We start from the raw sequence: 17,806 nt of genomic DNA, 5'->3' as shown, positions 1-17,806 counted from the left end.
TGTCGAAGCTGCACTCACTATTCGCAACGTAAAGATTTACTTCTGGTCACAACAAAAGCACACATACTTCTGCCGCATTCTCCCCTTTTTTTTTGTTTAAACAAATCCTAGACGAAATTTGAACGTGCCCCGAAACGGGTCGATATATATATATACATTAAGTTTTCTCGCATAGCTCGCATAGCGTAATATTTGACACTTTTATTGTAAATTATGGCCCATTTCAATGTAGAGCAGAGAAGAAAAAAACACGTGTTCCACGAAAACGAAACAAAGCGCAATCTTTACCTTTTTCATCGCACCAGGCTCGGATTCGGGAATATTTAAATAGAATTTTAGCGGGATAATTCGGTTCCATTACAACCGTAACCAATATTGCCAAATTTTAGTCACAGCTTGGAGATTAATAGAAACGCTAATTTAAAAACAAAATTTATCTTGTTTCTGCAGCGAAAGAGATCATCCTGTAAAAACCCCCACGCAAAGCTATAAGGAAGTAGATCGAGCGTGCGTTTTGCGCTGTCCTGTCTCAGAGGGTTAACCCACGAAGTCCAAAGTGTCACTTATGTCCTTTCACAACTAATGTTGCTTGCGCTTTATAATGATCTTCACATAACCCTGTTAAAATTATAAAATCTGACTTTTAAGATGCCGACATAATTTTGCACCCAAATGGGAGAAGGTTCAAAAACTGAAAAGATAAAAAATTCCAACTAATAGAACACTTAACTTCCCCTAATTGAGCCGTATTAAATATTAAAAAAACTTATTTTGTAATTGCAATTGTGAACATTACCGTAATAAATTATGGGTTCGTGAAATCGAACAAAATTTCCCCCCTAAGGTATTTGTTGCAATTTCTGAATTACAAAAAACAACAGAAATTACACTACCTTCTAATTTTCTGTATTGCTTCGATGTTGCGTCCACCTCCATAGAGTTGGTCTGGTTGGATGTAATTTATTTATTTATTTATTTAATAATAAACGCAACCTACAGCTGTTTAGGCCAATGATTGGTTGCGAAAAATATAAAGACATTATAAATTAAATATAAAGACATTATAAATTAAGTACACACTTATATACCTACATAGTTATGCATACTATACATAGAGTTATTAGTATTGGTTTAAGATCTGCATCTGCGTAACATGCCTGTATGACTAGGTTTAGGTTAGAATAATACCAATATCAATTGTGGGATGCTACTGTGGGTAGCTTGTAATTAATATCAGAGCTGCTGTCGTAATATATCCTTGATTTTGATTTTTAATTTCGGGAGAGATGTTGAAAATATGTCTATTTCGGATAACTTATTAAAAGTGTGGGAAATTTTGTGTAGAGGAGAATTTATGAGGTAATTTTTCTTGCTGTAGTTGTTACGAAAAGAGAACATGACGGTGCGAGTATTGTGGTACATAGAATTTAAGTTTCTGTAGGAAGTTAGGAGAATCTATTAAATTATGAACCAGTTTATGTACAAAAAGCGATAGCGCTAAAGTTCTGCGTTTTTCTAATTCTATAAAACCAAATTCATTTCTCAGAGATGATGATGGTACATATGTTGGGTTATATGTTGGGTAAATGCCATGTTTCCTGAGGTATAGAAATCTTAAAAATTTTGTTTGTACTTTTTCTATTAGATCGATGTGTGTTTTGTAATATGGCGACCAAATTACGGCAGCGTACTCCAAATGAGACCTTACATACACATTATACAAATTTGTGTATGTATTAATGTTTGTGAATGACCATGAATTTCGTAAAATAAATCCCAGCATTTTAAGACTCTTATTGACACTAATCCCCCAGGTCAGGGTTCATATTGGTTGGTATATGCAGATATAACCAGATTAGTTCGAATTTACGACGTTCCTTAATATACGGGCCGGCCTCGGAGCGCGGATTGCGTTTTTACTTTATGCGTTTAATTCCGTATCTGTATTAAATTATTTGTACGTAACCTACTGCAAATTTCTCCGAATTTAGTGTTTTTTCAGTCACAAAATGAATTTATTTGTCGTCGCTAATGATTATGTGCGAATATAACTCACGTACAGCCCGCATAAAATATTTAAATTAAATTCACCGGATAATAAAATTATCAGATCGCCATAATGCAAAATTAAACGGGTTTATCTTCTCCGAAAAAAACTGATAACTTCGTTTACAGCCCGACGAGAAATTTGTCACGATCCGCTCTGAACGAACAATCCTTTGCGATCAAATTTTTCAAACTATTTTTAAGCTCCAGTTGTGGCTCTTCTTCTTTTCTGTTCTTCCCGAAACGGAACCAGTCATTCGTCTGTTCGCGCCCAAACTCGAGACTCCCTTCCTCGTTCTCTAACCAATCGAAATCTACTATCCCTATCTGGAAGTGTGCCGGCTAGAAAATACGAAACGGAACCAACGGATTGACGGTTGTGTGGTACAATAACAATGACACATATTAATGACAACCAACTAAAAAAAATTTTTCTTCCATAGAACTCTTAGAATCCTTAGAATCTACAAAATCCTTAGAATCCCTGCTATCCCTAGTTTCCCTTGAAGCCTCAGAATCCTTAGAATCCGTAGAATCCTTAAAATCATTAGAATCCTTATGGTCAGTAGAATTCATAGAAACGTTAGAATATGCGCTCAATCGGTCGCTTCAGAAATGCGAGAAAAATCACGTCATTAAATTGCGTAAGTCTATTCTTCTTAGATAGTTCTATACTATTAGACTTGTCCGATTAAATATACAGGGTGTTTGGTAAACATGCGGCAAAAATGAAAGAGGTTATTCCTTGGAATATTCTAATGTTATTTTATCCTTTGATGATTTTTGAAAAAACGCTTCGTTGCGAAGATACATGTGTAATTTCTGCCCTTATTACTTAAACGGTTGTTTGTGAAATCCTCTATCATGGCTCATCATTCGAATGCGTTTTTTCAAAAATCATCAAAGGATAAAATATCATTAGAATAGTCCAAGGAATAACCTCTTTCATTTTTGCCGCATGTTTACCAAACACCCTGTATTGCAATGGCAAACGGTCACTAAATCACCCACAAGCGCCTGTCCACCTAGCTCAAATAAAACACAGGTACTACCTAACCCTTATAAGAAATAATTATAATTTTTGTAGGCCACGTCCAGCCACCGGCCACCACAAAAATCTCAACATTGACGTACATTTTATTAATTTGAGAGCAACCTCAACCGCTTCCAAAATTCCAAAGAATTAATTAACATATTTTTAATTGACATCTGATGTAATTCTGGGTATGTAATATCTAGGTCGTAATTGGGGCTCGATTAATTACAAAACCAATCATCTACAGATGAAAAACAATAAAGTAATCTGAAAGAAAAACAGACAATCAGGACCAGAGTGACACCTACCACGCAACAAGCGATTGTAGAACAATTAATTACCTTAAGGAGATTTCTCCGGTCGTAACTGCGATTTACAATAAATGATGCACATACACAAAACACCAGAGGTGATATTACTCGAAACTTGACTTCTAGATTTATAGCATTCGAATCTAGATTTAGACGACACAGACTTCGCCGTAATTTCCATTATAGTATTAACTAGCGTTGGGCAAAAAAATCGATTAATCGATTATAATCAAACGATAATCGATAATCGGGTTTGATTATTCTATTAAATTAATCGATTAATCGATTATTTGATTAATCGATTATTTGATTCATCGATTATTTGATTAATCGGTTATTTGATTAATCGATTGTTTGATTAATCGATTATTTGATTAATAGGTTATTTGATTAATCGATTGTTTGATTAATCAATTAACGTCACTTTAAGCAGCTAAAATGAATTAAGATTGTATCATCAAAACTAAAGCACACCTCATCGGAGAGTAAGCTGCCTAATCATTTATTTTTATTTATTTATTTTTATTTTTGACCTTCATTTTCAAATGGGCAGGGTTTCAGCCAAGGCTGTTCTACCAACCAACCAACCCACTATGCATTTGCAAATATCCATGCCCGAACCCGGATTCGAACCAGGGACACTTTGTTGATTATTGATTAATCGATCTGCCTAGTAATGAACGATTTGATGAGTAATGGAATTATTTTTTTTTATTATTATTAAATAATTAACGTATTAATGCATACAAACAGATATTTATCACTCCTTGTATGTGACAATCGACTTTTGATTAAACGATTAGGTGATTAATCGATGATTTGATTAATCGATTATTTGATTAATCGATTATTTGATTAAACGATTATTTGATTAATCGATTATTTGATTAATCGATTATTTGATTAATCGATTAATCAGTGTAATCGATTATTTTTCATAATCGATTATCGATTATTCAAACCCGTAATCGCCCAGCCCTAGTATTAACCCGTTGATGGTGAACAAAACTCCATTTAACGGGTATTGGGGAACTTGTTCGTTTTGCAACAAATAATACCCACCAAACAAAAAGCCTTGATTAACGTCCTGTTCTACTTACAGCAATTTCTCTTTTTCTCTTAAAATACGGGGTGTTCGAAAGAATTAACATCTGCTTACTTCGGCTATAACACATGCTTATTTTGAAATTAATTAGCGTACGCCGCGATAACAACATCCACGACCGGAGATAACCTTTTACAAATACTACGCAAATAATAAGTCCTTACTGCATAAATCTAGTCTTTTAACATGTAATTTAAATTTATATTTACTAAAACAACACATTTAACATAATAGTTGAAATGTCCATACCCATCATTAATGCAGATGCCGAAAAACGTGCGAATGGTGTAGTTTACACAACAATATAAAACCCCATGCAATAAATTAGAGGTGGCTGACGTAACTGGGCTGGTGGGTTGACACGAATTCTAATAACACAAAATAAATCCATCATGCGATAAATTCCTTGTGGCTGACTAAAGTTCGTTTGCGGTTTTACGTCAGTTTTTCTAACAAAAATAAAACGCACCTTACAGATGGTTGACTTCATTTCGCTCGCGTCTTAACTCGAAAATTGTACAAAAAAACCACCCCACGGTAGGTGACCGACTGAACTTCACGTTAATTATCTTGCGGTTTAAAACGTCAATTCTCTCGTGGCTGGTTCTTCAAAAAATAGAAAACCGCCCCGCGCTAACTTACAGGTGGCCGACTTAACTTTTCGAACCGCTGTACGTGGACGCCCAACGCGCATTTTAACACTCTCGCGCTTGGACAAGAATTCTCTTTCGGGCTTAATCTCAACCACCGAACGGCTTTCTCCGAACAACCAATTTCCCACTACTTTATTTTTATCGCATTTTTTAAGAATTAAAAAAAATGTGCTATTGTTTGCGTTTTGTCCGTCCGTCCGTCCGGACCCACTTCTACCGTTTTGGACTACTTCTAGGGGAATGGTCCTAGAGTCCTGGAATTTTTTGCAGTAGGTGGCCTATACCTTGAAGGTGTGCCAAACGGCCCTCAAATTTCTCTGCCTAAAAGCCCCCCCCCCCCCCCCCCACGAATTATTGTTCGACCCTTCGTGGTATTCTAATAAAAGGTTTCATCGAAATAAATTGGTTTGTACAAACTATAACTTTCCCGTGCGACTCTTTTTCGAGATCGGTGAGCGACGAAGTCTGACAGGGGGGGGGGGGGGGGGTTAAAAATTAATTTCACCTCTCATTCCATTGTATTCTAATTGAAGGTCTCAACGAAAGGAACCGTTTTCTACCCACTACTGCCCTTCTTTCTGTTCTCTTAATTTCTACCAACCATAGCTCTCCTCCTCGACCTCTTATCGTGATCGGATATATTCCCTTATACCTCAACAACGGATTGTCGGAAGAGAGTACTCACAAAGGGCGATGGAGACGTCTGCAAGAAATATCTCCATTGGTGATGTTAAAACAAAAGCTATTTCGGTTTAAAAAAATGCGCTTTATCTGCACAAGAGTTGTGCACAATTTATACTTGTTTTACTTGCACCTATTCCGAGACACAAAACTTTTTCTACCAGTAAATCTCATTTTTTCGTCAAATCAGAAGACTTGACACCTATAACATTATTCCACGTGGAGTGCATTCTGCTGAGATATATCCCACGACTCGTTGGCGCCGCCAGTTTTCGCACGCATTTAAGGTAGGACCGGATTTCAAGGCATAGGCAAAAAACTTTCGCTAATTGTTCTTATTTCACAATAATATTCCCTATCTTGCCAATTAACCTTATTTAAAGTCGCGCACTTTTTATCTAATTCACACTACGGTCCGGTCCAATTTAAACTTCCACTATTGTTCGAATTTACTGTTATAGTTTCTAACTGGCAATTTTACGCGTTTAAGCAGCTTTTTCCCCAAATACTACACCCTCTAGACTGCTAAAACCAAAATTTAAAACAGCTTACGATAAATTACATCAGGTAGTTGAAGTAATTAGACCTTACAATTTAATTGGTGTATGGCCAAACAAAGTAACAGGAAACATAGCGGTGGTCTTGGCTTCTTTTCTTTTGGTTCTGATAATTGCATTTGCAAATACCTAGGGAAATACTGTCTGCGTGCCATCACATCAAAATATGTAATATGTTTGGATTGGAGGCATGTCAACTGTGATTTGTTTTTACTGTCCTGTCTGTATTTATCCATTGAGATAGATTAAACATTTCATACTTTTTTCTAATATTTGCCTATTTAAGCACAGTAAACAAACTTGAGTTCCGTGCCAAAGAGTATAAATACATCCGTTACAGTGCATGTACCCGTTTAGTTCCATTGGAAATGGATTATTTACAAGTAACAATCAATCGGCATGCAATAATTGTTATTAAATACGACTTCCCCCAACTATTGTGTCGCGTATTTTTAACTACACCAAAGTGCGTACGCGTAGATTGCGGAGGCACTCAAAATATTGCATGACATCTAAAAACCCACACAAGGTCTGTCCAGACAAAATGTGGGAATCATTCCAAAATATTAAATTAAAGATGAACAATATAACTGTGTAGAATTATGCAATGTTGTGATATTGATCCTGTCTTGCCAAATGTACGCACGAAAATCGTGATAAACAACGCATAAAATGTGTAACAAGCTACAAAACAGGCATTAATCGGCGAGAATATTAATAATCCGCATTGGAATACGTTCCAAAATTTAAACCCCAAGCCACTAAATTGATGAAACTTATTTGAACAATATTCATCCGGTGTTACGGCAGGTGGGTTTATACTACGATCTTTGCCATAGAAATTTTTCAATTGACTGTTAAGTGAAATTTATAAATAAATGGGCGTGCGTAGATGAGTTTACGTCTGTAAATCTTGTCTAAAATAATGTCAAGTTCAACGAATGTAATTTATGGCGAAACAGGTTGCTGTCAATAATTGGACGAATAAATTATCCATTTACCTACATAAAGTAACTTCACTTTATGACACGTTTGTGCATATTTACTAATGCAATTGTTGCTGGATCTTTTGCGTGTACCGGTTCCTAAATTTGTATCTTAGAAAATTTAAATATTAAACATGAAAAGAGAGTTAATTATCTACTTTCACAAATGTCAAGGTAATAGACAGTGTTTATTACAGGATGTCGAACAAATAATGATGTATGGTTGTTTCTTCATGTTGGTCTAGAAAACGTATAGGTACAATATTATTTTACATTTTCATCCTTCGTTTAAGCTTAAGCTTTTCATCAAAATTGTGGCTGATTTATATTTTTCTTACCGTCTTACGTGCTTAAGTCAGTTTCCGTTTTTGAATTTGAAATTTAATACCTAGTCACAGTTCGTTCAAATTCATCCCTCATCATTTCTCTGTACACCATTGTGGCGAAGACTATTTAGGAAATATACAGGGTGTCTCCATTAGAGGGTCGGTTTCTACCAAATTTTTATTAACATTATAAAAGTGATTGGGTTCTTAATTAAATTGACTATCTCTATTTCATGAGTCAATGGATTCCGTATGCATTAATGCTTTGGGAAAATTACTGGCGACAGTCTGACCAGCGATAAAGCAATCCTAGTGTTTTTTACGTGCCCGAAGCAGCTAGGTGAGGATTACTCATGATGCGGGTTCGTGTGAGGCACTGAATTTGCAATATCAAATGGCGGTGGGCTTTGCACGGATGACCTTTCTGCGCACGTGATTAGCTCCATTTTGTAGATGTCTTGTCAAGTCGGGAAGAATAAAGGTGCAGAGAAGATAAAATTCGGAAATTTGCAAGCCAAATTTGGCTAATAGCCGAAGCAGAATAGAGCTCGCAAATAAAATTGCTGGCGCTATCTCAACTTCCCTCGGTGTTGCCTCTCTGTATCTACGTGTTCAGCAGTGCGCCCCTGTCACTAGCTCAGTAGAGACGGGATGGATTCCACGTTGGACGGAACCTACTAGAACCTTTAAGTTGACTAAGACAAAAGAAATAAACCGATACAACGAAATATCGAAGGATCCTCAGTATGACCATCACTTTTTTAACGACCATGTTATTGTGTTGGGCATCGTCCTTTTCCCAACGATCTCGGTGCACAAATAAAGATTTTGACGTGTTTTGATGAAAATCCACGTGGCCTCAGAAGAAGAATTGAACATCTTTGAATCACACACACGCGGTTATCAAATGTGCATGTGATGCACTCTTTCAGCATCAAGACAATGCGTTTGAAAGCTTTTACAACTCCAAATCCATGTGTAAAGAATAATTTTGGGTACATTATGCTCTAAATTTTTTGACCTATACCACAGAGAAGAGAAGGGCGCAAAGCGCAAAGTACAAGTTATCATCGCCAGTCTGGCGGGCGATGACGACCGATAACACAATTTTAATGCCTTTTACGTGACCAAAACAGCTAAATCAGAATAGTGACGTCACGCGGCCGGCCTGAGAAACGCGAACTCGGAAATCATCAATCCGGTGGGTTTTGAGTAATGACCTGTACACGAGCGCGATTTGTTTTAGTAGACGCAGTTATTAGTCCACGATTAAAGATGGCCGAATGAAACTATTACCGGCATTTGGTTGGCAGTTTTGTAAAATTGAGAAAGTAAGGATAAAGTGATGGGTCGAACGAGCTTTTTTACTGTGCTTAAATGATCGTTCAGAGCGAGTCGTTCAAATGTTCGGTCCCTTTTAATATTAAGTACGTGAATGAATAAATCCCATGTCTGTGTACGAGAAGGAAGAAACTATTAATTATTTGGTTTGATTCTCGATTCCACATTTGGGTGCTCGTCAGACACGTGCCATGCAAGCCAAGAAAAATCTCCTCCTTGACGTCCAGGTTTCTTTTTGTATTATTCAGTTTAAAGGATACATCCTCTTCGAAAAAGGCAGTACTGATTTGTACCATCAGGAAACCATGGATTCCAGAAAATGCTACAATTAAAGTAACGAAATTCGTTTTGATTTATATTCAAAATAGCTATCAGTTTTTTTTATTTTTATTATATCTTGCCTATCTATACTTTTGCTAGCTAGCTAGCGAATTTTGCGCCACATTATTACTTTCAGGATAAAAGGTTAGAGCCAAATTTTCATAATCTGTTTTTTTAACTAACCGTCTCAAATTATTTTTTTTAACACCAAATTCATTACAGCAGTAGAAAGTCAATCTCAAATAGTAAGATCAAGGGCTTTAAATCCGTCTATTGTAACAGTTCCAAAGTACAAGGGAAACCTTTTATTTTTTTAAATTTGTTTACCCTTTGTTCTCTCAGATCAGTATATCGCATCTGTATCCATAACAATACCACACACTTCCACTTCCCACTCGATCTCTTTTGCTGCATATACAACAGGATCAGACCCCCCAGCCTCCACGGTCTTTCCCCAAATTAAAAACAACGATATCTGCAACACTACTAAAAGTTGCGTATCAGTATCATGTAACGTGTGTAGTTGGTGTAGATTTAATTTTCTATGTAGCGACCGTCGTCCGGATTTGAAGTTAGCTGAGTGTTTCGTTGTACTGTTTAAGAGCTATGTTAAGTTTACAGTCCTGTATTTTTGTTACTTTTCCGCTGGTTTGTCGGTTTTTGTGAATTACTAGGGGAATGATTCTTTTTCTCATTTTGTGCGATCCTTCACTGCTAATGACTGATCTGCAACACCTGTCAGGTTTGTTTAATTGGACTCCGATAGGAGGTATTATCACGTAAATTGGGGTCCCAGTGTTTTATATTGTCCTGAAAGGGGCGTAATAAGAGCACCACTCCATTTCACGCTGCCACGTGTACGAGTTAATTAGCTGTACCCCACGACTTCCGGCCGCCATTTGTAGAAGTTTTATCTATGCCAAGATCTACGTATAATTCATGTTCTTCAACCGAAATTAACGATCGCTTGCATCGTGCAGTTTTGTCAGTTTTTTATTCACTTTAACTAAAAGTAACTTTGTAAGTGTCATTGAGTGGGAATTACTCGAAGCCAATTTCTATGAACTATCTAATTCCATTCTTACTGGATTTTGTGTTAACGTTATTTCATTGTGAATTGTAGTACTGCTACTCTAGTCTATTTCCAAGTTTAAAAATTAACTTCCTTCTAATCGACACTACAACTTCACGACTTCTGTATAGCAGACTCTCATCTCATTTCCAGAGCATTCCGAAATCTACCGACATTTATTTGGTAGTTTTGCGTGATGAGGTGAATATTGTTTTTTGCACATGTAATATACTGCGATGTACAATGATAAACGACCACTAAACCACCCACAAGCACCTGTCCAGCTACCTATATTACACACAAGTATTAACAAAATCTTTGTTTATACGAAATGAAATTTTTCCAGCCTCTGCTACTACGAAAAATCACGATAAGACTGTAATTTTATTAAATCTGAGAAATTTAGCATGAAATAGTTATTTACATAAAAGTCAAGAAAATGACACATTACTAGCGAGGAAGTATTGAAGTACGAGGCCGAGTATTTTAATATCCGAGTTAAGTAATGTCATTTTACTGACGAGTTTTGTATTAAATTTTACCCGAAATCGTATTTAAATATGACCGTCTTGCAACAAATTACGCACAACTACTGCTGTTTGCGATACACGAAAGGTCTCCACCACCAAAAAAGCAACGATTTACGTCTTCCTTTGCTATTTAAAACCATTTCGTTTTCCGTTCCACTTCCAACCGCATTTTCGAATAAATTGAACACCTGTGGTTCCTTATCGGCGAAATCCGCTTATCTAAAAACTTAATTAGCTGACGCAGTGATAACGGAACTTCTTATCCCACCGGCCGGAGATAGCATGAGACAAACTTATATCTGAACAATAAAATGAACAAATTCAAAGGCGATTATTTAAACAAAATTCGACATCATGAAATGATTAATTCTAAATAAATCAACAATGATTTCAAATTCGAATAACACGATCGAAATTGTGTTCATTTTGAATTAGCGACCAACATTTAATGTCAAAAATAAATGCGAATAAACACATTAATGGTTGCCCAACTGCAAGTGCTGATACCAAAAAAAAACCATCCACATATAACAATACTTAATGCATTGTATTTGTATAACATCATTTCGTCACATTTCAATCGAAGTAAGCAACGCAACTCAATGAAAAATTCCATTCGTCGTGATTTGTAGAAGACGTATGGTTTTTTTGTATGAATGCGGCGACATATGGGATAGTTGGTAATCCATCAATATACCCTCACATGGAACAACACAAATGACTAAAATCGCTATTTGTCTGTACGAGAGACGTGTTCTTTTCACATTCTTCAGTTGGTTCTATAAAAAAGCAAGAACTGGAACGAATTCATGCAGTAACTGCCAGAAAACGCATTTGGAAAGTAACTGCGTTTCCTTTCTACAGGCGCACTTAAGAAATAGATGTAACATTAAATGTGTTTGTAAGTTTAATTACGGTTACGACTAGCGTAAATAATTTGAAAAAAAAGTTGCCTTTAAAACTCAACAAACCGCGATATTATTATTACATCAACCGTTTTTGAACGCAACTTCAACTTCTTTCCAGTTTTACAGTGGATATAGTCACGTCGAAGGGAAGAGGAGGAGGGTAATGCGAATATATTTTAGATTAGAACATTATTAGACGAACAACAACACATTAAACAGTAGTTATTTCAGGGAATGAGTTTAAAACGCTCCTTGCTTTATTTATTATAATGCGCGGTCAATGCTTTATGACCTACTAGGTGATAATTGCAAATGTTGTAACTATTACATGTATATAAGAAGGTAGTAATTTGGAGCCGCGCCAAATTTTGTATTAGCGTAACAAGAGTAATTTTGTGTCGGTTAAAAAATATTCGCAAATTTACATATCACTAAGTTAACCATATTTTTGGCACATTGAAGTACGATTTCCGAATGAGATAAATTAATATAAGACGTTTTCCAGGAACTGGTACGTTTGGCCGAGTGCTACTGTGCAGGAATAAATACACAAGCGCGTACGGAGCGATGAAAATACTGGCGCTAGCCGACGTAATCAGACTTAAGCAGGTGGAGCATGTAAAAAATGAGAAAAAGATACTAGAAGAAATTCGACACCCTTTCATCGTAAACATGTAAGTAACTCGTTTTGCATGTTGATTGTTGGACAGATGAAAACTGAATTTTGATTTTTATGGGCGCGTCTGTTTTTATTTATTGACGTTTGTTTTTCACGTTTATTTTTAGATGGGATATTTTTATTAATTTCTCTAAGTATATATACCACAACTTACAAATGTGGCAAACATACACGATTTAGCTTAAACGTAAAAAGGCCAGAAAACTGGAATCTCGAGGTTATGATTCACCGCTAAACCAACTAAGACAATCCGGAAGAAAGATCACAAAACCTTCCCCATAAATTTCATTTATTATACAATAGCTATTTGTGTATTAAGAGCGCAAAATGATATATTGTCGATTGAAAGAGACAGTTGACGCGCGACGAAGGAGCGCGGCAATCTCTTGAAGTCGACAATCAATTTGCGCTCGAATTACACACAAGATTTTTTCTACAATCGAGCAGTTCACATATTTCCAGAAATTTAAATTTTTCACTCAAATCATATTAATCTTATCTTATGCCCAAATGAAAGATGTCATTTACTCGTTGTCATTGGATACTCTGAGCAATGCATATTTGATTTATAGTTAATAATTGGGAGAGCGAGCGTTTTTTCTATTTTGTCGCTTATAAGCGACAAAGTGACATTCCTCGAAAAAGATTACCTTTGCGTTGTCAAATACGAGCGCAAATGCCTACTTTGGATATCGATTGTAGAAAAAGATATAAATAATCAATGGCGACATGTTTCGGCAAATGCCATCATCAGGCCCTAGAATGTAATGCTTTAACAAATTTGAGTTCTCCTGTAGCGACGTAGCGACGAAACTTACAACATAAAGATCGACCGAAAACGGTACATGGTCGAATTGCATACAATTTAAAAGGTACAAAAACCCTGAAGGGGAAAAGTCCTAGACAAGTTAAGGGTCAAATAAAGCAAAACGCAAGATCTCAGTAAAGACATTTCACCTCACATCTCACTGATGGAATTCTCCCATGGCATGCAAAATGTCCCTTCAGATAAATACGTCTCAGAGGGATAATTGACAAAATTCCACAAGCACATATCCATGAGGTCATTTCGACACCACAATAATAATAAATATATTGTCAACTAACAATGTTGTTAAGGCAGGTGATTGGATGTTTTTGCAAAGCATAACATCATTCTCTGCACAAAACATCCAATCACATGCCTTACCAAGACCGTCAGTAGACAACTACGAGTAAAAAATAAATACTCGTAGGTAGATTAGTATAACTGATGATTAACAAGGATTGCAACTTGAACATTTTGGTAGAAATAAACGACGGGATAATGAACGAATGGGGAACTGCTCACTGCAACCAGCTTCCAGGGGATTTCTTTTCTGCGAAGACATTTTGGAGTTACTGGCAAAGGTGACACTAGCCGTGGCAATGGAGAACGTTTAGTAAAGTTTTTCAGCACGGCATTAGGTCGTTGTGATATTACCACACTATAAGGGCGGTTGTGGTCCTACGCTATGATGCAGCGATAGGTATTTAGATCTACGCCATTGACAGCTGAAGGAAACTAAAGTTTCACGCCGATGCACACTCTTTTATACCTTGTTTCTATGGTGGGGTATGTCCACATGACTGGTACCGAGTGGCACGCCGTTTCTTCGGCGGGGGCCTGTCATTGTCAACTTGCTGGTGACATTCGTAGAACAACTGATGACAGCGTTGCCTTGACTGCCAAGCGCCTACCAGTTTGCCATAGACATGTAGCGTTGCCATATAAACGCTACACCACAGAACAGATTGCTAACTATAGTCCGTCGCACCTTGCCTTTACAGTACAGAGAACATAGGGCAATACAATCCTTATGGAAGTTTTTAGGGGGCCGTTGCCGATTTTAATTTGAATGCTAATTGTCATAATTTCCAACTTGAAATGCCCTTTTAATGCGTTTGGGCACTGTCAATTAACAATTTAGTTTAAATTCTGAGTTGATGAGATGGGTACAGGGTAGAAGGAGGAAAAGCGAGGTGCGCGTTTTCCGACAGCTGAAGGGGTGAGGTCAATCGAGATTCATCGCAGAATGGGTGCTCCATGTATGGTGACAACAGTTTTAGCTGCACTATAGTCATATGTGCCAGCAGAACCGCCGAGCGGTCAAGCCACTTATCCGATAAGCGATTCCATATATAATCCCTTGTAATTTCGGGAAGTGTTTTCAGAGTACACCTTGACGCATTCAAAGAATCCTACGTTCTAATTGACAGGTCCCTATCCGCCGCAATTGCGACTGTAAAACATAAAATCCCGATTTTTACCGTTCCCGTTGGAATTTTAGGAAGTGTTTTATTAAATCAGAAACCTTCGCGTCCAACAATTCCCCAACTTTCATATCAATCGGATGAGCGGTTTAGGAAGGCAATAAGGGACATACAGACAGACAAACATTTCTTTTACTTACATAGACTGTAAACTATATAGAAATGGCAAGTCCTGTGGTACAACCTACATCAACGACCAGCATTAGTCTGGCGAAATGCAGAAATGCTAAAATATTAATTAAAAAAATTCTGCATCGGCCGGGATTCGAACCCAGGCCGTCCATTTACTACGAATCATATTCTAATGACATTTGGCATCGTTGTCGGCCATAAGAGCCTGTACTGTAAACTCAAGGTGAGACGGACTATAGATGCCAATTTAGTAAACGCAGCTGTAATGCAAATAAGTATAACGGGAGGTCTACAAATACGTATATCTGGGATTGGGGGAGGGGGGATAGTGACCAACACAAGCATTATTTTCAAATATTCCACAGGGCGAAATGTTTCATTTAGGGACTACTCACTCAAAAGCCCAAAAATGTGCGTATACTTTAGGAGGTTTTTCTCAGAAACCATACCACATAGAAGGATACAATTCACGGTTTTATACTACGAGTATAATATCGAACACTGCTGCGTTAAGATGGTGCACCTCTAAACTGGGTTCTCAAATGCCAAATTTCCATTTTGCCTCACTCCCGTTTAGGGGTATACAAAAGTGTAAATAAAATTTAAAAATTCGAAAGTGGAACTTCGTGAGTGTTGACAGAGGTGACTATTTTTTGCTCTCTCATACTCCTTCGCTCCATTCTTTTTGCTGCTATGTATTATAGTGTGACGCGAGTTGGGGTAGCACTGCTTTTACTCAAAACTCGCGGCCAGTTAGCTCACTGATGTGAAAGTAAAAGGGCATGAGAAACTTTACAGCGGTTAGTTCGTTGGGCATATAACATTTTTTGTAGCTTCCTCGTATAAGGTTTAGCGCCACCCAGTGTCCTTCAATGCTTAACTTTCCTTGTATAAAACTGGAACTATGAAAGTAACAAGTGAATTAACCAATGAGATACTGATTTAGCCACAAAAATGAATGTCGATTCATTACACGTCCCCAATTTCCCCGTATACAAATACAAAATATTTCCATATGTCAAAATAATTGAGTTAATTGAATATAAACCCCCAATTAATCCCCTAATAATAATTCCCCTAAGCCTAAGGCAATAGTGATCGATTATTTACTAATTCACAAGAATTACCAACATATGTATAAAGTGATTACGAATAAAATCACATAGATAATGGAGAAGTAACAGATAGTCATCATATAACTTTATTTATTTTATTTATTTATTGTCTCTCTTGTTCTAGGCCCTCAACAGGCTTACGCCCAATTACAGAGTGACCCGCATAGTGCTTTGTATATAGGTGCCTCTGCAGAAGGTCTTAAGTTGTTCTATACTACTCCGATATTTACCTTACGAATTAGGAAAACTGCAGGAAAACCTAATTCGGAGTGGCCGGCAGAATGTTCGACTCGACCTCCGGTTTTGTAGCCCAACGTTGTACTACTGAGCTACAAAGCGAACGATGTCCGGACCGCGGCCTAGTGCATTGAGGTTGTTGTGTGTACGCCTGTATGGTATACTTCACGTTGTACCTATACAGGGTAATTCAAATTCAAGGGTCATCATGGTGATTTCGAGAACTGTAAGAGATAGGTAGGTAGTTCAAATTTGGCAAAGTTGCGTATTTTGATGCTTAACAAAATGTAGTTTTGAAACTTAAAAAATTCCGACTACTTTCGGAGATATCCGGAAAACACCGACATTTTGCAAAATCGTTTTTATTTTTACTGAAGTTATTTAAAAAGAAATTTGGAAATAAATAACACATTATTATGGCCACTTTTGTCCCTCTACAAGATGCTACTTTTAAATTTTAAGTTTGACGTTTCGTCTCCAGTCAACCATCATCAACTTTGTTTTTTCTTATGTCATTTGATGAAGAATTTTTTTCTGATTTCAAAAATGTAAACATCACTATCTTTTAATCATAAATAGCGCTATTAATTTGCAAAAACGCAAGAAACTACGTGTGTACACTATCTAAGACAAAGTTTTCTAGGCAAAAAAAGAAAATATTTAGTAATTTAAAAAAATGTGATGTTTATATTTTTGAACTTTCTTTTAAATTCTCTATCAAATTACCCAAAAAGTAAAAATTACTTCCATAAGAAAAAACAAAGTTGATGATGGTCAACCGGAGACGAAACGTCGGATTTAAAATTTGAAACTAGCATCTTGTAGAGAGAAAAAAGTGGCCATAATAATGTGTTATTTATTTCCAAATATCTTTTTAAATAACTTCAGTAAAAATAAAAACGATTTTGCAAAATTTCGGTGTTTTCCGGATAACTCCGAAAGTAGTCGGAATTTTTTAAGTTTCAAAACTGCATTTTGTTTAGCATCAAAATACGCAACTTTACCAAATTTAAACTACCTATTTATCTCTTACAGTTCCCGAGATCCCCATGGTGGCCCTCGAATTTGAATCAGCCTGTATAGCGCACACGCTCGATGTAGCATTCGCTTAAAGTCGTGCACTTGTTAGCGTCTTTTTCACTAACAGTGATCTTAATACACCACGCCGCGTTTCGCTCCAGCAAACGTTTCACTATTTAAATCAATGCGAGCGAAAGAAGCGCTTCGCCGCGGCTTGAATCAAGTATTATGAGGCTACGGACATAAACGTGGCGATCCCGAGGTTGTGTCGTAAATTCTTTGCACAAAACCACGACAGTATTCACCCAGTTAATGCACAGAGAGTACCTATTTGGACAGCTTCACACATTTTTAATGTTCATAAAAACCATGAATACAGGTTTTTTTCATGCTTTAGAATGAGTGTGTTAACATTTGCATCACTATGTCCGGATTGCAAGGTTATGTGGCCGCGTCGC

At 36.9% G+C, this 17,806-nt stretch overlaps 1 protein-coding gene across 1 annotated transcript in view; it reads left to right on the top strand.

Annotated features, from left to right (window-relative positions):
- The window catches only part of LOC116171386 (cAMP-dependent protein kinase catalytic subunit 3), a 45,948-nt gene that overhangs the window by 15,636 nt on the left and 12,506 nt on the right, over window positions 1-17,806 (top strand). Inside the window, exon 2 of the mRNA XM_031488198.1 lies at window positions 12,379-12,547. Within this exon, the coding sequence (XP_031344058.1) occupies window positions 12,379-12,547 (169 nt within the window). The remainder of the gene's footprint in view (window positions 1-12,378; window positions 12,548-17,806) is intronic.

The sequence above is a fragment of the Photinus pyralis genome, unplaced genomic scaffold (genome assembly GCF_008802855.1).
Source record: "Photinus pyralis isolate 1611_PpyrPB1 unplaced genomic scaffold, Ppyr1.3 Ppyr1.4_LG5, whole genome shotgun sequence".
In the NCBI taxonomy this organism is placed as follows: domain Eukaryota; kingdom Metazoa; phylum Arthropoda; class Insecta; order Coleoptera; family Lampyridae; genus Photinus; species Photinus pyralis.
Note: the sequence above shows the minus strand (reverse complement) of the source record. Positions and strands in the feature narration are given on the sequence as shown.